Source organism: Plectropomus leopardus, chromosome 18 (assembly GCF_008729295.1).
Source record: "Plectropomus leopardus isolate mb chromosome 18, YSFRI_Pleo_2.0, whole genome shotgun sequence".
Taxonomy (NCBI): Eukaryota; Metazoa; Chordata; class Actinopteri; order Perciformes; family Serranidae; genus Plectropomus; species Plectropomus leopardus.
The window spans coordinates 30,735,637-30,758,455 of record NC_056480.1 but is presented as its reverse complement, the minus strand read 5'-3'; the positions used below and the strand labels follow the sequence as shown (position 1 = coordinate 30,758,455).

At 41.5% G+C, this 22,819-nt stretch overlaps 1 protein-coding gene across 2 annotated transcripts in view; it reads left to right on the top strand.

The window, feature by feature from the left end:
• Positions 1–18,240, top strand: part of arhgef1a (Rho guanine nucleotide exchange factor (GEF) 1a) — an 87,210-nt gene extending 68,970 nt beyond the window's left edge. Inside the window, exons 17-23 of one of the 2 annotated variants that reach the window (XM_042506973.1) lie at positions 966–1,043; positions 2,362–2,411; positions 6,962–6,997; positions 7,088–7,138; positions 8,216–8,542; positions 10,293–10,403; positions 15,868–18,240. In XM_042506973.1, the coding sequence (XP_042362907.1) occupies positions 966–1,043; positions 2,362–2,411; positions 6,962–6,997; positions 7,088–7,138; positions 8,216–8,542; positions 10,293–10,403; positions 15,868–15,933 (719 nt within the window). In that variant the 3' untranslated portion in view covers positions 15,934–18,240. Of the gene's footprint in view, positions 1–965; positions 1,044–2,361; positions 2,412–6,961; positions 6,998–7,087; positions 7,139–8,215; positions 8,543–10,292; positions 10,456–15,867 lie in introns of both variants that reach the window. The other variant, XM_042506972.1, reaches the window with a different exon arrangement.
• Positions 18,241–22,819: the final 4,579 nt, after the last annotated feature.

Below are 22,819 nucleotides of genomic sequence, written 5' to 3'. Positions count from 1 at the left end.
GAAACAGCACAACACATGCCAACACAAGCTCCAGACCATAGGCCTGTAAAAGCGAGAAATCCCTCTCTGTCAACTCTGAACTCTGCCTCTTAAAGGAGCAAAATGTGGTGTTCAATAAATCTATGAATGTTTCCTGTCTCTAGTATTTTAATATTTCACCTGTGGTAAGATTTAGTTTAAGTCAATGGAATAAGACTGATGTAATTATTTTTCATGATTTAAACACATTGCATATATGAGCATTATTTTTGCTTGTTACAAGTTTTGTTTTAGCTGCTAGTGCAGTTATTAGTTTTAAGAAATAATTCAGGAACTGGATTACTGGAAGGTACTGGTACTGGAAGACTTACAATTAGGTGAAAAGGGGAATCTTGTTTAACATAGTTAATTCGATTACAGGCCTATTATGACTAAATATCAGATGATTAAATTACATAAAATACAAGAGGAGTTCAGAAAGTGATGAACATTTTTCAAACTTGTTCAGATTTGATACACTCATTTAGGTATGGGTCTTCTTGAGATTAATTTAAAAAAGGTTTTCAGAATTTGAGTCCCACAGCAAAGTTCAGCATGGCCACCGCTCTTGAGGTTCATCTTTTCTGGAGCAACTAGCAAATCAAAGCTTTACTTATCAATATCTCCATCTACTTGATAGATCGGGACAAATTTGATTCATGGCCACCAGAAAACAGGAAAATTATATGGTTAGAATAAAAATAAAATAATGAGATTGTTGGTAATATTTTCTTTTTAGTACTACTTAGCATGCTAATACACTCTAAAGACCAAGGTAGTTACACATGCTTAACATCAGTATCATTACTGTGAGCATGTTAGCAATCTAGAGTAAAGATTTAGCTCAAAGATTAAAAGTGGCTCAAATGACTTGGATGACACATTTTGTGTGTGTGTGTGTGTGTGTGTGTGTGTGTGTGTGTGTGTCTGTGTGTGTTTCCCTACAGTTGACAGGTTGAGTGAGCTCCTTCAGGCTTCCAGTGTGGACCTCCCTCTTTCATGCCATCACATCCACACAGAAACCAGTGAGTCACTGAAGACTCCAGTCACATACTGTCAGTCATCATTGGTGTCCACAAAAGTATAGCTATCAACTTCCATTTAGAGGACCATACAAGACACATCAAACAGACACACACACACAGTACACTGCACTGAAGAACGCACTCATCAAATAATCATTAGCCTAATGACACCTTGACACACATTAAGAGGCTAAGCAGTAGTGGGATTAAAATATCTGAAGCTGAGACTGTAGGGAGCGTTGGGCCAGCAGGCTCTGGATGACATTGTTCCTGTCCAAACCGTCCATGCATGAACTGCAGAAGACTCCTCTCCACTGGGCCACCATTTTCCCCTCTGTGTTCACCATGAAGTAACTACATACAGAGAGACATCAGAATATTCCTACACAGTATTCAACAGCAGATAGGAGCCCAAAACAGCTGCTGCTTATGGCACCCATATTCATCTAGTGTCCCAGTGAAAGCATCCACTAATATCTGGAGATGGCCCCATCTCATGTGGTTGCACTCTTTGTAAAAGTCAAAGGCAATGTAACTGAGGACAGAGGAGACAAACGCACAGGGTCACAGTGCTGTGATCACAATATGAGAAGGCAGATTGATGATTTGTTTTGATCAGGCAGAAATGGACAGCTGTATTTATGTAAATGAAAATGTCTACCAAAGTCTGGACAGTAATGCAGTCAGTGTGTTAACATGCACTAGAGAGAGTGGGTTGCAGCCAGCTGTCTCCTGTTAGTGGATTCTTCAAACATGCTTTCTGTAACAAGGATTAGAGAAACCTGATTTTTTGGGTGGATTTCCTCTGGAGGAAGCAGATTTCTCTGCCATGTTTACAAGACACTGGGTTTCTAATTTTTTAGTTGAGCATGTGCATGACATAAAGACAGGGAGAGTAACAGTGGTGCAAATGGATAAAAGAAGATATAATTAGTCATAGCAATGTGTTCAAAATAATTCCATCCAAAAAACAAGTGAAACTGAAACTGCCACATAAGTGTGTTTCGACCGCAAAACATTTGATATTTGCTTGCAAATGGGGTGCAAACTGATGCAAAAATCTTTCTCAAATCTCTGAATTCACTTTACACAGACTTTAAATAAGTCTGGAAAGCTGTTAAATGTGACTAAATATCAGAGGATTAAATTATGTAAAGTACAAGAGGTGGCACAAAATTACAAATAAAGAATTCTACCTGGTAGCTGATCCAAAGAGTGCAGTTACTAGCCTTGCATGATGTTACATTTTATTGAACATCAAGCTCAAATTACGGTTTAATGAAAATGAAAGTCGACTGCTGTTTTTTTCTCTGCTTAGGTGATCAGGATCTGTTGGTCAATGGAGCCCGTGATCTCTTGGCACCAAAGGTGAGCTGGGGGTAACATTGAAAATGCAGAGCAGTGCAATAGCACTTTTACACTACATATCACATTCATACACTGGTGACCATAAGGGTGCCACCTGCTACTCAGTTAAACAATCACATTCTCACTCACTCATTGATGGCATTCTATTGACCATTTGGGGATTTAAGATCCCAGCACCATAAGCCATCTTTCTTGTCTGTATGATATGCTGCCGGGTGGTGTCAAATTGAACCACTGTCATTTATGACATAGTGTAAGTAGCACTTAGGTTCCTATTGGGCAGGCGGGAAGGGTGGTGTAAGAGTCCGACAAATCCTGGGCCCGGGAGGTCGGTGTTTGCTTCTTGCTGAATGTGATGGATTTTTTCTACTCCTAGCCATGTGCCTAAAGCAACCATTCACTTTTGTGTCATAGTCCCATCATGTGCTTTTGTTGACATTGTAGCATTGACAGAGGCATCCCCGAACATCAGCAGCAGATGCAGGAGGATACACCGAGCATAATATGTTGATGTGGAAGTCTACTGATAATGCAGCAATATGTGATGACATGGGATGAGAATGTGTTGGAATATTAAATGCCTCATAAGATATAATGCAAAAAAGAATTGATGAGTTGTAGAAGAAACATTTCAAATTTCCATTTTTTCCCCCCATGTACAGTGGAAGTTGATGACCAATTTTGAACACCATGAATTTGAACTTGTGTAAACATTTCTGCATGGAATTTGACTAGTAAACTTTGGAAATGGTTAACCCTGCAGCAGGATTGTGTCTGGAGAGTATATGACAATTGTACTATATTCGTTGTGTTTTCTTATCTAAGATTTTGAGGGCTTGTTTAAAAAGGGACTTGAGTGGCTTCAATGTCATCTTACTTGATTGGGACTAGCAGGACACATAGTGGGAGAAGTGTGACAGGATCATTGTGTGCAGGAAGGTTTAGATGCCTCCATTGTGAGTGAGGCATCCCAGAACATCAGCAGCAGATGCAGGAGGATACACCGAGCATAATATGTTGACGTGGAAGTCTACTGATAATGCAGCAATATGTGACGACATGGGATGAGAATGTGTTGGAATATTAAATGCCTCATAAGATATAATGCAAAAAAGAATTGATGAGTTGTAGAAGAAACGTTTCAAATTTCCATTTTTTTTCCCCCATGTACAGCGGAAGTTGATGACCAATTTTGAACACCATGAGTTTGAACTTGTCTTAACATTTCTGCATGGAATTGGCTAGTAAACCTTGGAAATGGTTAACCCTGCAGCAGGATTGTGTCTGGAGAGTATATGACAGTTGTCATATATTCTTCATGTTTTCTTATCTAAGATTTTGAGGGTCACCTTGAGTGGCTTCAATGTCATCTTACTTGATTGGGACTAGAAGGACACACAGTGGGAGAAGTGCGACAGGATCATTGTGTTCAGGAAGGTTTAGATGCCTCCATTGTGAGTGAGTTTCTAATACATCTAAAATTGGCTATGTTGTATTTCAGTGTGAAAAAGTGTGGCTCATGTTTTTTACATGCTTTTCTAAACTGAGGGTGGAATCTAATATAACTCCCAGGTATTTGAACTCATTCAAATTTTTATTTATTTATTTATTTATTATCTTTACTTAATTCATTTAGTTAATTTACAGGAAATGTCAGGGAAGTATGACACAGCACCTGCTAAGGGCTGCTCACTCCTCTCCAATGTTTCTGTCTCAGGCTTCTTACCACTGTCCTCATTATCACCTGCTGCTGCAGACAAAAAAATCAAACAAACAACAAAACAAAGAACAAAAAAAAAAAACAAAACATGTAATTCAAAGACTGGAAAAGAATAAACAAATTTTAAAAGGACTATTGGCAGTAGTGACATATATAGAATAAAACTGCAAAGCAAACAGGGCATATAGATTACAGATTCAAAAAGAGTTGAGTGCTGACAAGTGTAAGTATTAATCATCCATTTTTTTTACAGAGGTTACAGAGAGACCTGCAAGTGTTAAGTTGATGCAAATTTGAATTATATTCCACCCTCTTGAACTAGGGAGGGTGCTTACAGTAAAGTCAGTAAAGCCTTTATTTTTCGTGTGGCACACTTTCTTTGCACCGCTGGTTTTATCTCTCTATTCATGGGGACAACGAAATATACAAACTATTGCAATCCAATACATCCGAGTGGCCACTGGTTCCCAAGTCCCGTCCAATGGAGGCCTCCACGCTCCCCTGTAAGCTGGACGGAGCGACCTCTGTACACCGACACCCTGCCCAGGTACCCTCCTGTATGCCTCAGCAGTCTGCTCCGGCTATGCCAAGCTCCCTCGTGCACTTATCATCAGTCTCAAGGATCTTCCCTCAAATCTTGCTGAGGAGACATTTCAGTCCTGGAGTTTCTTCTGGACTCAATTATTTGCTTTGTGGAACTTCCCATGGGATTAACATTCTGTTTCCCTGGGACAAAAATCTTGTATATATAATATATATAGTCCAGTATATCCCAGCAATCATTGAGCTCAGTCTATCTTTTCATCCTCATCCACGTGGATGCAAATGATTTAGAGTGTTAAAAATTATTCAAACTACAGCACAGTATCAAACTGCTTGCTGTGACTGTCAAAAGTCTGGATAAAGAATGTGAAATATCAGGGCCCATTACAACCCTGAGACAAGGGTGTGAAGGTTTTAGCCTGCTTTATAGTTCTAATCAGTGGACTCAGGGGCTATGGCTTGCCACCAACTTTACTCTTTTTGCTCACTGCTAATATTGTTGAATTCATAAACAATATATTGTCATATTGACTACCTCACACAACTCCCCAGACAGTTTTCAGATGATTTTCAGTTACACAACATCAACTATCTGTGAGACAAACACCTTTGCAAATGGGGCAGCAGCAGCTGTTTTCAAACACAGGTATAACCAACTCAGTCACAATTCCTTGCATTCCCTTGTGAACTCTGCCCAGGAATTTGTGGTTGGCCCTTTTTAAAGTGAGATCTTGTGTAAATAAATATTTTTTGTGTCATGATTTTATTCTTTCAAATAATCTTGATCTCTTCATGATCATGGAACCCTGGCTGACACCAAATGATCATGTCCCCCTATGTGAAGCTTGCCGACCTGGTTATTGCTATTTGAACCAGCCTAGATTAACAGGCAACCTCAAATGCTCCTGAAGCCTTCCCTTTCCTAATTAAGGACCTAGCCATGCAATTTGCCTTTACAAACATTTTTTGAAAGAACGGGTCATCCTAAAGAGCTCACTGAATTCGAGCATGGTGCTGTAATAAGATGCCACAATTGCAATAAATCAGTTTGTGAAATAGATATTCGACGATCAACTGTAAGTGGTATTATTGCAAGGTGGAAGCATTTAGGAACCACAGCAACTCAGCCACGAAGTGGCACGCCATGTAAAGTTACAGAGCGGGGTCGCCGAGTGCTGAGGCCCATGGTGCGTAAAAGTCACCAACTCTCTGCTGACTAAATTACAGCAGAGTTCCAAACCTCCCGTGGCATTAACATCCAAATCTGCAGTGGGCTGGTCAATTGCATTGACTGATTGGCCCCAAATTTCACTGGTGTCATCAAGACCTGCAGACCTGAAGACATCAGCATGTCAATTGCCTCTCATACTCATTGTGCCACCGACTGGCAACAGGAAATAAGCCTGGCAAGACAATTATCTTTTAATTTACATGGAATTTTCATGGTTTGATCTACAAATGATATGCACCAAGATGATGTGGAATGTGTGTTTGCATTATCTGACTTTCACAGAAATGAACGACCACTTCAGCTGGAGTCCTACTAGTGCCCCTGACATATGTGGGGGTAGGAGGGCCTGTTCTTCGCTCCTTGCAGCTTTAATTTAGATTTGCTTTTCAATTATTTCACTTATGTTTTATGTCTTTCACCCCCCATCTTATCCTTTTTTGCCTTGCACCTCGTGTTTCGCTCTTATTACTTTCTCTTTTAGTTGTGATGGCCACAGGCTGCTACCTTCTGTTATAGATTGCATCAGGCATGTACCTGCAGCTAAGATTGAATATCCATATTAACTGTTGGCTGATGCTGCTCTGGCAATGCTGCAGTTCATCCAAGGCCTCAGAAGACCAGCCCACATTCTTGAACTTCCCAAAGGCCAGTCTGCGTCTGAACAGGAAGCACAGAGATGAGAGTGTACACTTCCTCACTGTTTTTTGACAACGGTGGTGTTCAAAGCCACTGATGACCTCAAACTGTGCAGTTTCACGAGGTGCCCAGCTGTAGCTGCGTCTTTGAGCCAGCAGCAACTGACTTGCTGCATGCTGCAGCCATAAGCTGGCAGCCAGTCATTGGGACTTGACCTCTGGCAGCCCACTTTCATCATGCATGATTTAATCTAAAGTGGGTTGGAAAACACATAACACATGAACATAATAACTCTCAGTCACATCATTTCAGTTTAACTAACTTACTAATTAATGCATTGATAACTAAAGATTACATTATGTTGAAATGTAACATCATGGTGGTGATATTCTCTTGGTTTTTTTTTTTTACCATTCAAAGGGTTGCCTAAAGAGTCGAGACAAGCCACTGCTCACGGTGAGTAAAGGTTTCTTAATGTGTGTGTTTGTGTTTGTGTGTATGTGTCAAACAGATGTCAGTAATAAAAATGCTGCCTGTGTTTGACAGAGAATCTATCAGAGGCTGGTGAATCTCAGTGTATATCTTCATGCACTCCAGGTGAGTAGGTTTCTGTACATATTTAATATGCTTGTTTCATATACAACAGTTGTACAGCACACCAAGTTATACTAAATACTTTTAGTCTGTGAGTATTGGACAGTTGATGTTGTTCAGAGGTAAAAGCTAGCTTTAAAGACTTGGACAGGTGATACTGTGAGTCTGCTGGAAGGCAATATGCTGCAGGTGTTCTGTGGAGTTCAGCAAAATCTTCTCCTTACACGTCCTTATTTATTACTAAACTAATGTAACCATGCAGTTGTTTGCTCTTATCACTGTTAAAAAAAACAGATGACTGACCATGTACTGTAATGTACAGTAACAACCACAAATACTTGTGCTTTATCTTCTCTGACCTCTAGAAGTCTGCTTGGATTTTGAATTGTCACAAGTGACACATAAAAAAATAATTGTGTTGACACACAATATGCTTACCACCTCATTAAAAGGTCATCACTTGAGTACTACTCTTGTGTTATTCTATAACTTTGATAGTCAACAAATTCTATAAAACCTTATACCAACATTGTGTCAGTCTGTCTCACAATACCTTCTGGATTCTGGCCTGAAGCCCACTGGTTCTGACTTTTAATAACAGCTCACAAAAGTTTTTAAACAGAAAGAAATTGTGTTTGTTTGGGACTAATTATGATTCACATTTAGTGCTCAAATGAGTTTTTTTAGCAGCAGAATAGAGTATGTGGGGCTGTGTCAAAATAAACTACAGCATGTGTGTTTATTGTAATGAAGGAGCATATTACTAACATTAACTCACTGTTAGTATACATTTATTATGGGTTTGAGACTGCACAGGTGATTTGTAAACAATAAGAAAAAAATGATAGCAGCAGTCTTACTCTTTACAGGGTAATTACCCAAAAGATGTTTATGGCATTATGCGTTAAACAACTTCTTGATAACCCTAAACTCAGTCTGACAATTGATTGCATGAGTGTCCATCCCTCTGAGGAAGGGAATTCAATGTAACTCTTGAGGAGGCACATGTCTGATTCCATTCCTATGCCAATTTTTAGCCTATAAAGTCTTTAAAAATGGATTATCTGTCTTATCCTGGAGGGAGCTGTCATCAAACAAGACTCCATCTTGGAGCTGCTGCTACAGCCCCAGGATACTGTGGGGTCATCTGCTGAAGGAGTGTGGCGCCCTCTCTGGCAAGAAGGTGGAAATCGGGAAGCCAGTGCAGGGTCAACCATAGGGGAGCTGGCTCTCCTGCAGAGACAACACAGCCTGCTGCAGGAAGAGCTGTTGAGGCTGCGGGATGCAGAGACCCGCTTTAAGGACAGTGAGAGAGCCCGGGCAAAGCTGGAGAGGCAGGTCCGACACATGAAGGTCTGCAGTGGGGCAGCACCTGCCCCCCAGCAACTGGGGGAGCAGGCCTCTCAAGTAAGAACATTGGTATTACAATTTCACAAAGTTAGGGAACTCACAAAAGACAGATTTTAAGACAAACTCAAGAGACTGAAATCAGAATCAGAATCAATTGTATTGCCAAGTGGGTTTTCACACCAAAGAAACATTTAATATAAAATGAAGGAGTTCACAGTAAAATATTTTTAAAAAATTAAAAATACATATGTACAATATGTACAATATATCTGTCTGAAAATGGTAATAGTGAGCAGTTCATATAAGGGTAAACCAAACACTGATCAGGCAAAATGCAAAGTTATTTGTAGTATATAGCAGCTCCAGACCTTTTACCCTGTGACACCACAAATTGTAGGGTATTAGTATTAGCACTTTAGCTTTTAAATTTGTGAAAGTTGTTCATGTTTACTAATATTTTTGGACCATATAAATAACACATGAATTTTGAAGAGGGGTGTAGTTCCCCTTTAATGGCAGAGCTGAAGTCCACAAATAGGATCCTTGTGTAGGTTCCCTGAGGAGTCCAGATGCTGGAGGATGAAGCAAAGAGCCATGTTGACTGAGGTGAAACTCTAAACCATAAAAGACTGTATAAGTCAATTTTTTATAAAGCCCAAAAACGCAAATCAAAACAATGAAGCAATTAAAATGCAAGACAAAGTTAGACAGGGCAGAATAAACCACTAGGAAAAAAGAACACTGTTGGCCGAACCAAAAAAAAGGTAAAATAAGTCGAGGCAAATCAGAGCTATAGGAAAGACAGTGGTAAACTATCCCAAAAAACAACAAAAAAATATTTTTAAAAAGCAGGACTATCAAATTATTCATTTTAAAAATGAAAATTAATCTTAGAATTTCTAAAGATAATCAGGATTAATCGCATTTTAATCGCATGTTTTCAATTCCATTATTTTGCATTATAAAACAGTTTTGAAGTCCATATTAACAAGACAATACAATATTTACCAGATTGTCTTGGTTAGGAATTGAATGAAAAAACTGCATAGGACTAGCATAAAGTAGATGTGTCTGTAAATGTGCACTCTGCAGCTTCATACATTCAATTTGCAGCTCCAAACATTCAATCTGAAGCTCCAAATGTTTATTCTGCAGCACTAAATGTTTACTCTTCAGCTTCATACATTAAATCTGCCACTCCAAACAGTCAATCTGCAGCTCCAAATGTTCAATCTGCAACTCGGACTCTCAATTCACTCCATCGCACATGCTCAGTGCTGGGGTTATTTGTACCTGTTATCAGTACGTGAAAAATAATAATACACACAGGACCAGTGTTGATACATCAAAGCTCCAATCACACACACTACACATACTTCAAATAAGAATTCTGACTTCCTACAACATAGGAGACAACAGTGACCACGCACAAGAAAAGTCCGATTGCCCGGATATGACAATTAGCTTGGCTGTGTTGCAGTGTTGACCTCTTCCTTACATTTAAAGTGAAGCTACACAGAAAAGAAAGTAATGTGTGAGCTGGTAGGTGGGAGTGACTGGCCAGGTAAAAGTAGCTTGGCAAGGACTTTGCTGGTATAAATGGGAGGTAGTAATGGGAGGTTACACAGGCGTTATGTCAAAAATTTGCTGTCTTGGTTCCAAACTGAAATAGCCTTGATTATGTCGTTGTGGTGTTATCAGGGTTTATATTCCGCCAAAACATCAGTCATCAGTGAGTTCACAGTACTTGGTACCCCACATTCACTGGGTTTCTACAGACTTTTCCCCTTTTGTCTTGCTGTTTTAGTCTGCATCTTTGCAGCTGGGAAGGGAGGTCTCAACCAGAGCTGACACCCCCTGGGCCAGCCAGAAAACTGCACTCCAGTCTGATGGCCTCCAGGATGGCAGTGATTTGGAGGTAGACATGACGTCAGATGATGATGATGGAACAGTTTCTGAGAGCTCCAAAGGTCAGATTAGAGACATAGCACACAATGAGTGAATGTTATATGCATCATTTTGGTATTAGTGTCTTCAGGCAGAGATGAAAAGAGGACGAAAATATTTTACTCAAATGCTGTTGTTTTTAAGAAATGTCACTCAAGTAAAAGTAAAAATACACACCACACCCACCAACAAAACACTTTTCTATTGATGGATATTTGAAGCTTGTGTAACTGGTTCTAAATTAGTATATAAAACCGCCTTTCTCAGTATAAACTCAGTGGAAATAACTACAAAAAAGACAAAAGTCATGCAATTAAACAAAATTATCCACTAAAAAACACAAAGAGCTATGGGCGATATGTAAATGGGGTTTGCCCAGCATTCCTGTGGAGACTGTGTTTGGACAGGTTCAAGGTCATCCAGGCATTGCCTTTGATGTTTTGTGTTTTGTGAAGTGTTCTCTGTTTGTATTTGGTTCAATTGCTGTTGTTTGGCTATGTGACATTTTTGTTGCACCATGTAGTTAATTGTAATTGTAGTGTAATTGTAGTACCAAATGAATACAAGGTATAAGGTAGATTTATCTGTCTTTTTTTAACGTATGTATTATGGTTTTTAGACATACGTATGTTGTGCAGTATTGATCTAAAGAGATCTTCCTATCATATAGTTTATCTTTACCTCTTCATTGCCACAAGATACCCAATCTCACTATATTGGTGTCAGGAGTAGGATCCTAGATGGCAGCCATGATAGAAGAGATAGAAGAACTCATCACATGCCTGCATGCCACTGAGGGTGCCCATCTGAAGAGAGCGCCAGTGGTAAAGATACACTGGGGTGGAGAACCAGCCGGAGACAGAGCCAGTGACCTCCAGAGACCACCAGGGGGAGACCATTGCCAAGGGATCCAGCAGCCATTGAGGCATACTGCAGAGGACTGCTGGGTCAAGATGCAGACAACACCGATGTGGAAGAACTCTGCTGCCTTTCCTCAAACGGCAGCAAACCAATTCACTGCCCACCATGTTGACCAGCAACAGCGCCCCCCTCGATGGTCCACTTCTGGCATCAGAGGGCCCCCAGTGGGGTACAATGAAGCTGCCACATTGTAATGGTGAAGAGCCACTAGAGACTTAGTTCATCCAAGTGCAGCTGGCTGCCCAGATCAGCAGCTGGTCAGCAGAGGAGACAGCAGTGCAAGTCGCCCTGGCTCCAGAGGGCAAAGCCCTACAGATTCTCACAAACCTCCAACCACAAGAACAATTCAACTGGCCAGCTCCTGAGAGAGCAATACAGCATCGTTTTGGCCTCCGTACCTACACTGATGATGTCAGGGAAAAGCTGAACCGCCGCCAGAGGAAAGATGGGGAGAGTCTTGGCGCCTACACCATAGATCTTCGCCTTCATGTATGGCAGGGGTACCCCACCTTCGATGCTGCTGCAAAAGAAGAGCTAGTCCTCCGCGCTTTTGTGCAGGGGCTCCAACCAAAACGACTTAATGAACGCATTTGCCTGTGTGCACCAAAAAGCTTGGTTGAGGCCCTAAGTGAAGCATAGTGAGTTGAACATATTTTGGGCATAAGAGGTTGCCCTTTCAGCATGAGGCAACAAATGTGCCAAGCAGACTTAAGCGACAATGATGAAGCAACCTGCCAGGCAACCAGCACACCAGCCAGGAGAGGTGGGCAGTCCATGGAGGGATGCTACCTGTGCGGAGAGCAAGGCCACATCACAAGCCATTTCACAAGGGGAAAAACTGCCATCCACAACAGTCTCCTCTTCCCATCACAACTACAACTGCCTGGACCGGGCTTATAGACTGTATGTGGACTGCAACATTAATGGCACCCATTGCAGAGCCCTGGTGGACTGGGTCCACCATGTCGTTAATCTACTATAGGACCTTACCTGGCACCGCTGGGAATGGGAATAGAGGCCCACTATGCTCCATCTCACCATAATTATCAGCGAGTGCACCAACATTCCTCCAAGTCACTGTTGTTGAACACACAGTTGACCACAGCTAGCCACCATACAAGACGCTTGCATCACTGGGCTGGATCTTCTGGTCTGCAGCAAGCTACTCTCCATTTTATTTATTTTTTAAAAATGTATTCCTTTATTTCTCAGGGACAGTGCAATGAACATAGCAACAAGTTCAAAAACAAATCACTGATGTTGCATACAGCATTTCTAGCTTAGACTAATTTGCAACCCTAAGAATAATCTAAGCAAATAATCTAACCAAAATAAAAATAATGGATCTTAATGGATCACAACACCACAACCTGCAAGAGAGTTCCCCACACCGTCATCACCACCAGCTGGGGGGCTCTCAGCCACCAGCTGCATCTACGCCAGCACAACTACCCCCAACGCCATCCACTAAGACGAAGTAAGCCATCGATGACCTGTACCACAGGAGATGTGAGGGCCTGGAGGCTGATCAGAAACACCAGTTATGAGAGCCCATGGACTTGTTTGCTGACATATTTGCAACCAGAGATGTGGTCTGTACACACACAAACTTGGAGCAGCATGACATTGACACCGGTGATGCGCACCCCATCTGCCTCCACCGCCGTTGTCCACCATTCACCAAGCAGGCCATGGCAGAGCAGAAGATCAAAGGGATGGTCAAGGCAGGCATCATCAAGCCCTCCACTAGCCCCTTGGGCTGCTCCAGTGGTTTTGGTCAAGAGATAAGGACAGCATCTGGTTAAGGGTGTACCCGCTGCCCCAGGTTGATGATGTCCTCAACTATATTGCAGGATCTCACTGGTTCAGCTCCCTCGACCTCCACAGCGGCTACTGGCAAATGGTGTTGGCACCTGAGGCATGGCCAAAGACCACCTTCTCCATTGACCAAGGGCTGTGACAGTTTAAGGTGATGCCCTTTGGCCTCTGCAATACCCACCTTCAAGTGCCTTATGGAGAGGGTCTTGGCTGACATACCACAGAGCCCCTGCATTGTCTACCGACACAGGGGTGATGACCCCCTCACCCCTGCTGCAGACTTGAGAGTGCACTGGCCAACCTGAGGAACATTTTTCATGCCATCCGCCAGGCCAACCTGCACCTTCACTCCAAGAAGTGTCATCTTTTCTGACGGGAGACATATTTCTTGGATCATGTCGTCAGTTCCACAGGGATGTCCACCAACCCAGCAAAGATAGCAGCAGTGAAGGAGTGGTTTCCCACTTTCATGCAGCTAAGGTCAGTACTTGGCGGGGCTCCCATGCTGGCCTATCCAGCTCTTCAGTGACCCTTAATTGTGGACACTAAATGCAAGCAATGTGGGCCTTGGTTCAGTGCTGTCCCCAAGAAGGAAAACAAAGTGAATAGTTCATCACCTGCTTCAGTCCCTGCCTCAGGTGACCAGAGAACTACTGTGTCACCCATTGGGAGCTGATGGCTGTCATCCTGGGTCTACACCACTTCTGACCATGCCTCTACAGGCAGAAGTTCATCCTGCACACCGACCAAGCATCCCTTACCTGGCTCGTCAACTTCAAGGAACCCAAGGGACAGCTAGCCCAGTGGTTGGAGATGCTGCAAGACTATAACTTTGAGATTCGCCACCAGGTTGGCTGCCTTCACACCAATGCAGATGCACTGTCTCCACACCCTTGCGAGGAAGACGAATGCCAGCACTGCCATCGCATGGAAGAACAGGAGGCGCCGATGTTGATAGCGGCAGCTCTATGGGATACCCCAGCCAGTAATGTCGACAGCCTCCCAGGAGGCAGTGATGGAGGGCCTCAGGCATTGTCCACCCCCTACAATCACAGCTTCAAAACATCAACCCAAAACAACTTTGACACGACCAGAGTGAAGACCCTGTCCTCCCCCATGTCCATTGGGTGAGGGCAGGTCAGTGACCAGCATGGCCAGCAATCTCAGCACTGGACACTGAGACCAAGGCCCTCTAACTCTCAGTGGTACACCCTCATAAGCTGTGACGGTCTTCTCTATCGCCGTTGCCAGACCCCTGGGAGGAACCGTGACATCTTCCAACTCCTCGTGCCTCACAAGTTCTCCAGCTTGCCCACGGCTCGGTGGAGGCAGGTCACTTTGGAGTCACCAAGACCCTTTATTATGTCCGGACCCGCTTCTGCTGTTGGATGTCCGTGGTATAGGGGATCTTTGGGGAGTTTTTCCTTAGTCAGGGTCTAATGTGAGGGTCTAAGGAGAGAGGGTCTAAGGACAGAAATTGACTTGACACCTCCTGAACCAGAGGTGGAGGGTGAGCTTTTAACATCTTCGAGAACGGCTCTAGAGGTGCATGAACTGACAAGACAGGCCCTCTCAGTGCTGACAGAACTGGGCCCATGACTCTCGCTGCAAAGGGCAGGACTTTGTCCCTGGTACACAGGTGTGGGTCTACAGCCCTGAGGGGAAGAGGGGTCTCTCCCCCAGACCAATGAGCCCTTGGGTGGGACCATGCACTGTTCTTGACAGACTGTCAGACATTTTGTACGGGGTGCGGCTCCTTAAGAGAAAAGAGAAACTGGGTCCATCGTGACCAGCTTGCACCATACCAATCTTTTGCTGCATCTGAGGGTGAGTCAGGGACAGGGAACCAGCCTCAGGTCTGCACCTCATCATCCAAAACTGCCAAACGGCTACTTGAGTGAGCCAAGTGACAGCATAGATTTCCCTAATACCTCAGGGACACATGGGTTGCTGGGGACAGTTAACCAGCTAGGTGGGGACTGTGTAGCGTGCTGGGGATATGTCAGGGGTTTCTTAGGATTTCCATTGAGATTGTGTTTGGGAGTGTGTTTGAACCTGTTCAAGGTCATCCAGGTACTGCCTGTTATGTTTTGTTTTGCATTAGTGCTCTCTGTGTTTCTGTTCAATTATTGGGACACTTTTATTGCACCATGAGTTGGGTCAGTCTCACGGCTGGAGATCTCCCCCCTATTTAATTGTGATACCAAATGTAATGGTGTGCACCACCACCAAAGTTCATCTTTGCCTCTTCATTTCCACAAAATACCCAATCTTGTTACAATATTTAACTTGTCCTGCTACCTTCTCATCTGTTTCATCAGTGTTTCCCAGTCCCAGCCCCCGCCGGTATGTAATGAGCGGAGCATCAGCAGAGCGGATGTAGTAATGGAGTAAATGTAGCACCAATAGCACTTATTTCATTGATCCCGCAACAGGGTCATATCATACCCACCACCACTGTTGCTTTTAGCTTTTATTTTGAACTAAATAGTATTTTATGTATAACATAATCTAATTTACTTGCTGTGCTGCCTTTCTGAGTACAGTTGATCAAATATCAATAAAATTAAAGACATCCTATAGATGTGTCACATTATAAAACAGGACCGGTTTGTTGTACTGATGGAAAATGTATATTATTAATGTAAACAGTGTTTCATTGAAACTGAAAGATACATTTTGATTTTTTTTTTCAGATCTTCAAGGTATTCCAGAGGAGATCTGATCCCCTGCATGTTTCCCCGGCACTAATGAGCTTATAACTATTGTCAATATGAACTTATTGTCTAAAACAATGAGCATGTCAACATTTTCTGCAGGTACTAATGTTTATTTAGATGCTTTGCTTTAGAGCTTTAAGTACATGGCTTGTGACAGTGGGTTGTTTTATTTTTGGTTATGCTTTAGATTGTTTGATGCTCCAATTCCATCCCCTGACCAAGGGAGTGCAAAACATATGGACACCATTAATATGTAGGTGCCTACCTGACTACATTTGGAACCCACCACAAAACCTACAGGGATCTGCCTGTGGTAATAGATAGGGTTATAGTATTGTAACCTTTGTTGTATTTCACCAAGGCTCCGCCCTCTACTGTCAAGACAGTGGGTGGAACCTAATGAAAGCAAGCCCCGCCAGGACATAACAAAGACCCAGCCACACTGATCATGACCTAATTCTTTAATTCTTTATAATCTAGGCCACTGCAGTGGAGAGGTAAGGGGCCCCAGCCCTCTTGGAGATTGACCTGCAAGCTGCGTGCATTGAGCACAACCCTCAGATACTTCACCCGTTGGTGTGACAGGGGGCTGCTCTCCTCCCAGTTGACTGGGAACACCAACATGGTTTGGTGGAAAATTATCACAGAAAGTTCCATTGATTTGGACATGATAAGGTCACTGAAAAAAAGAAGGCCCTCATGCCATGGTCACACAGAGGCTGAAGCGCCACATCCTCACATTTGCTAAAGCTACGAGTTTCCAGGGAATAGCCAAACAGTACTTTGTTGTTCTCGTAACCTATCCCCTATTAGATAAAACATAAGAAATCCCTGTTATGGAGGCACCTTGAAATAAATGTATACATCTTGTAAGCCAATGGTGGTCAATCAATTGCCCATCTGAACCAGTTCCAATAACTGTTCATTTAGCATATGGAACGTTTTGCCAGCAAATCATCAGTTTAGGATGTGGAGATCCAAAATCATGCCCTGCTGCAATGGTTTTCACCAGCGGGAAGCCCCAGCGCAGAGATATCTGGGACACTGATGTACGAGACATAGAAGAGATGCTGTAGTGACATCTGCAAATGAAGCCAAGATAACCAGAAGCAGCAGCGGAGTGCAGGCAGTGAGAGTAGGAGTCTCTGCATCATCAGTCTCAAGTTCTGGCCCACTCTCAATGCAGCAGGGCATAACACGTCTGAAGCTGAGCATGTAAGCGGAGTGAAGAGATGAGAATTCCTGCTCTTCACGCATGGAGCTGTACATTCTACCTGCTCCGAGGCAATGCAGGCCACTCCACTAGTTATCGCTCCGACTCAAATCCCTTAGTGCTCACTCAAGAAAAAGAAAATAAATTCATCTGCCTTGTATTTTAATTTTAGCTTCTTTGACTAGAGAGCGTAGGGGGTCCCTCGTCCTCCTCTTCCTCATGTTCAGAGCTGCTGCTGCTAGCCCCTGCAGACGCCTCACTATCCTCTTATTCCATGTCAGGGAGAAAGGTAAATCCTTTTATCAGGTTGCTGGCACTATCAGTCACAACCCGAATCACACACCATTACACGTTCCAGTTTTTCAGTACACTTTTGTACTTTTGGTAAATGCAATTCCAGAGTGATTTTTTTTACCAACTGAAACAATGTTGCCACATTCTTTCTCCTGAACCATATCATTTTCATCTGTTACTTTTACAATAATATTAACACCTGTATGTATGACTTCTCAGCTTCCTTGGTCAGACATGCTTCAGACACATGGTGTGAGCAGTACTGGAGTGAAATTGGAGCAGGATGGAGCAAGAGATACGGGGATGCTGCAGCTTTTTATAAAAGGTACCTGTGCTCCAGCCAAATCCTTCCACTCCTGCACCCCCCTCGCTCCCGCTCCACTCCACTCACATGCCCAGGTCTGCCAATCAGGTCTGCTGATGCTTATTCTTGGGAAATTATCAGTAAAACTCACAGGGAGTTGGCCACTGAACACTGCTGTCTGCATGGTCTGTACAGATGCACTTGAAGCAACAGTCATCAAGGTCTGGTCCAGCTATGAGGCCAGGACATGACAGGCACTGACAGGGTTTTAGAAGTGGCAACTTCGTCTTTGGAGGAAGCTGTCCAGGGTGCAATATGCCATTGCTGAGGAGGAAAAGGGTGCCTGATGGCAGGCAAGCCACCTTCCTATATATTGTGGGTTCCACATGTATTCATGTAGGCATGCCTTCATTGGCCTGCCATTTTTATTCAAATTTAGCGTGTGAATGCTTGCTTGTGATTGGAGCAGTAGTATTACCCAACTAGTCCAGTAAAGGGCAGAGCCTGTACAAGATGAAATAAACACAATCTAAAGCAATCCAATTACTCTGTAAGTTGCTCTGTAAATCCTACTTTTTCATAGCATGTAATATAAGGTTTTGTCTTTGTCAGGTCTTATGGTAGAAGTTGCAACTACTAAAAATAATGGCTGTGTAAGTTCTGAGTTTATGTTTCTTAGGTTTTTGGTTCAAGATTAACTTATTGAACATTTTACACTTAAGCAACAATACAACCATTGCCTGTTTCTGGATTTCTACATCATTATGGCTTAATCGCAGTCTGTCAATGCATGTAACAGTATGCAACTCATCTTGTCACAATATGAAAGAATCCGGGGGAAATGATGGGGATAAATTACAGGGAAAAACCAACATCAAGTTCATTAGGTGTTAAGCACCTCATACTGAACAACCTGAACACCTCCAATGTGCCTTGGCAGTGAGGGATGAATACCATTCTTTAGAAGTGATTTTGATGATGTTGGTGAAGACTGTTTTCTAACATGTCGGTCCAAATTCCATCACAGGAGTTTAACTGGGTTGAGCTCTGGTGACAGCAATTCACAAAATTTTCATACTCATCACACTATTTAGAGAGCCCCCATCCTTAAAGAGATCACTCCCATCAAGATAGGAAGAAGGTAGAAGAAGGAAAATTTATGAGTCATTTTTAAACAAAGTTTAAAAAACAAATTACATTTGTCCTTGATCCTGTTACATCTTTGAAGGATGAGTTGATTAAAATTGGCAGCTACCGTGAAAATTCAGTCCAGTTGCTTTGTCATGTTGGTGCTGATGCAGTGCATTTTTTGAATTTGCATCAGAGTCTTGTGTCCTCATGGCTCCCAACAAGGTCCACCCATCCAGTACAACAGCCTGATCCGGGATATTAGGGGTTAACCATATCTCTTTGAAGATGTTTAATATTTTCGCATGTCTATATGCACATCACTGCCTCATTGCTACTACATGGATCAAGAGATAGCTTTTATCCCCTTTCCTCTGATTTAAGGCTAAAAGCAAGTATGTCTGACATTTTTATCATCACACTGTATCAGCTGATTGTGAAAACAATGTGACAGTTCGTGCTGTCATTAGTATTTCCGGTAGTGATGAACCCTACAGAGACCCTATCAGCTGAATCTGCAGCTCCTCTTGGCTTGACAGAGCTTTGTAGTGACTTTCACCTTGTTGTTTACCTATCCAGCTGCAACTTAACTATTTTGGTTCACTCTGGACACTCTCATAGTGTTCTTTCCAGTCACAGCTATTTTCAGTGAAGGACAAACAACCCTATCACTGGCAAACAGACAAGCTGATGACCATATTCTGATATGGAGAGAGAATATTGGATTTGCATCCAACAGGTGAACATAAACACAACTCTTAAATGAATGATAAGGTTTCTCTGTCAAAATATGTAAGTGTTTGCCCTATTAAAAATTGATGATTGATGATTTGTCAGTGTCAGATTGTCTCTGATACCCCTAGGTGGCCTAAAAAGCAGCTGTTATAGGTTTAAAGGCTACATTTTTCCCCCTTTTCTTATGTTTCTCTTTAAAAAAGAAAAAAGCTTATTTCCTTCTCTCCAGAAAGCTTTACCTTCATTATGCACCATGAACAACAGATGGGATCTTTATATACATGACCACAACCCTGGGAGGCTCCTCGCTGTGTATTTGCAGAGATAATCTTATGTCCTGTCAAAGGAGGATGCAGGTGTTACTGCTACAAATACTTTGTCTTCTGCATTTAGTTTTTGTAATTCTTGTAATTGTATTATTTAATGAATAATATTATGAAAAGATTTTTACATGTGTAGATGTAATTAAGCGGTCTTAGGGTAAAAAATAATATATAATTTAAATATTTTATCAAAATATACTTATATGGTCAGCAAAGCAAGCGATATGCAGTGTTGCAAGTGACTGAAAATAACACCGATAGACAATTAAAATGTGTTTATTACTGTAAGACAGTCAAGCTGTAATGTTTGAAATAAAGTCTCAAGATGGTCAGTGGCCCTGCATGTCAAAGTCACACTTTGTTGTCCCATCATCTAACCCTACTTTCTTCTTTAAAGGTTTCATGGAAAATATTTGAAAATTAAAAATTTTTCTCCGTATCTTTTCCAAGACCTATGATAAGATTTTTTTTCTTGCCCCTCTTTCCTGACGTTTTCAAACATATTAGATTCAGACTTTATTCAAACATAATTTTATTTAAGGTTTATCAGAGCACACTATTATGAGGGTGTACCAAGTATTGAGGAAATCCACAGCAAAGAAAGCCATAAAGAATAAGACCTGATGGGAGTAGAAATACAATTAATAACTAAAAACTATCAAAACAAGTTATCTAAAAGTAAGTAGGTTTCCTAAACTGAAAGAGACATAGCATGACATTATTTTGAATACATTCTGTCTGATAACATTTTTATGTAAAAAGAAAAAAAAGTAGTCAAACATTAAATTATATTTGGACACCAATAATAACTCATTTATGTGTGCTGATAGTTGTCAGTTTTAAAATCTGGATGGACTGTTTATGTGTTCATATTGTTTACAGCAGCCAGATGATGGTGGGCTTTCAACTGAAATAAGAGGACAGCCATTACTGGAATTCCATGGTAATAATAATAATAATAATAATAATAATAATAATAATAGTAATAATAATAATTATAATATTCAGGGGTTGAAGCCAGTGTGTGATGCACCCATGAATCACAACAGACTAAATTGATTTATTTTTTAAAAACAGATAAAAACAATCACTTTCTGTCCTTCAGTGGTTTCAACGGGTTACTCATCAGTCCAAAAATGTATTATAGAAGCCAAAGTAGGCTATATAAAAATCACAGCATTGTACAATTATTATCAATTTTTGAAAATAGCATTTCACAAATTTTAATTCTAATATATTTAAAGGTATTTAAACTCATTATCTACAATCTTAAGTCAAGTCATTTTTTATAGAAAACAAATGAATTTGTTAGTATGTATTTTTAGGATTATGTATCCTCCATAGTTAGTTCAAGACTCGTTGTCTACCCAAGTAAAAAGCTACCCATGTATAGTGAAGCCTTAGTGACTGTAAGTTGACCATCGATACCTGAGATGGACCAGTGCCAGCAAATTTAGTAACACAAACACATTTCTCACTACTCAGAAGAACCTTAGTTCCTGACATGTTATAATTTGATCCCAACCATCTACGTCATGACTGCATAAATACCACTGCCTGTTCTCTGTTCGTTGTCGAACAGCCACTTGCATGTTTCCTTTGTTCCTGTGTCGGCCCAAGTGCTCATAATAAACGTTTCCTGATTTAAGCTTCAACCGGTGTTTCTGCTCCTTAATTCCACCACAAAATACCATCCTATCAGAATTCAAAGACTAAAATAAATCAAATGATACATATTACAAATTAGTTATTTCCATTAGATTTCCTTACTAATACCATGCATATTCTGCTAAATACAATGGGTCTCATCCATGATATGTTAGTAAATCTCTTAACAGATTTCCACGTGAAACACTTTTGTACTACAAACCTACATGGATTCATGACCACTGAAAGAAACTGTGAGTTGATCGTAGGCAAGTGTGTATGTTCATGAAAGCCAATCAGCTGTAAATTGACAGTGTATTCCCGCTAGTCAGTAAGAGGGCCAGAGTGGGACTTACTTTCAGCCCAGGATTTTCTTAGGTCAGACCAGCTCACTTTTAGTTCACAACCTTTCATACTGGAGATATATAATTTTAGCCTTCCTAGGCACTATTTGCTACAACCTTGTTATTCATAGTGTCTTTTAATTAAAAATTCAATTTTCCAATTCAACGCAAATAAGTTCAGTTCTCCCGTCCTTACAGTTTTTTGGTTTTTTTTTGTATATCTTTCAGTCAAGTCAATTTATTTACATAGCGCAAAATCTTTTTTTTTGGGTGGGGGGGGGGGGGGGGGGGGGATTTTCATGCAGAACAGGTTTAGACTGCTCTCTATTACATGACCCCCGGGAGGGGCCACCAGGGGGCTGCGGGGACTTTTGAGGGAAAAAATGGGGAATATTGAGAAAAAAGATAAAATAACAATATTATTTGTGACAAAGACTTTTATATGTATTTGTAGATGATTTTAATCACTGCATATCAGAATCTGTGTCTTTTGAGGCCAATCTTTCATTTCTTATTTTAAAAATAACAATTGAATGAATAACAAAAGAGAAAAATTCTAAAAAACAAAACAAAACACGTTTACTGTTCATACTACTGTTGAATATTATATAGAATATTAGGTCAGAAACAACAAGGACTGTTTGTAACAGAAGAAAGACACACTGAATGTCAGTTTCAAGTCAGTTTTTATTTATATAGCCCATTATCACAAAACAAGGTTTGCCTCAGAGGGCTTAACAGTGTACGACATCCCTCTGCCCTTAGACCCTCACATCACCCAAGGAAAAACTCCCCAAAAAGAACCCCTGTAACGGGAAAAAAAAAAGAGAGGAAGAAACCTCAGGAAGAGCGGTAGAGGATAGTGAGGGATCCCTCTTCCAGGACGGACAGACGAGCAATAGATGTCGTAAATAGCAAGTGAAATACAATCATGGCAAAA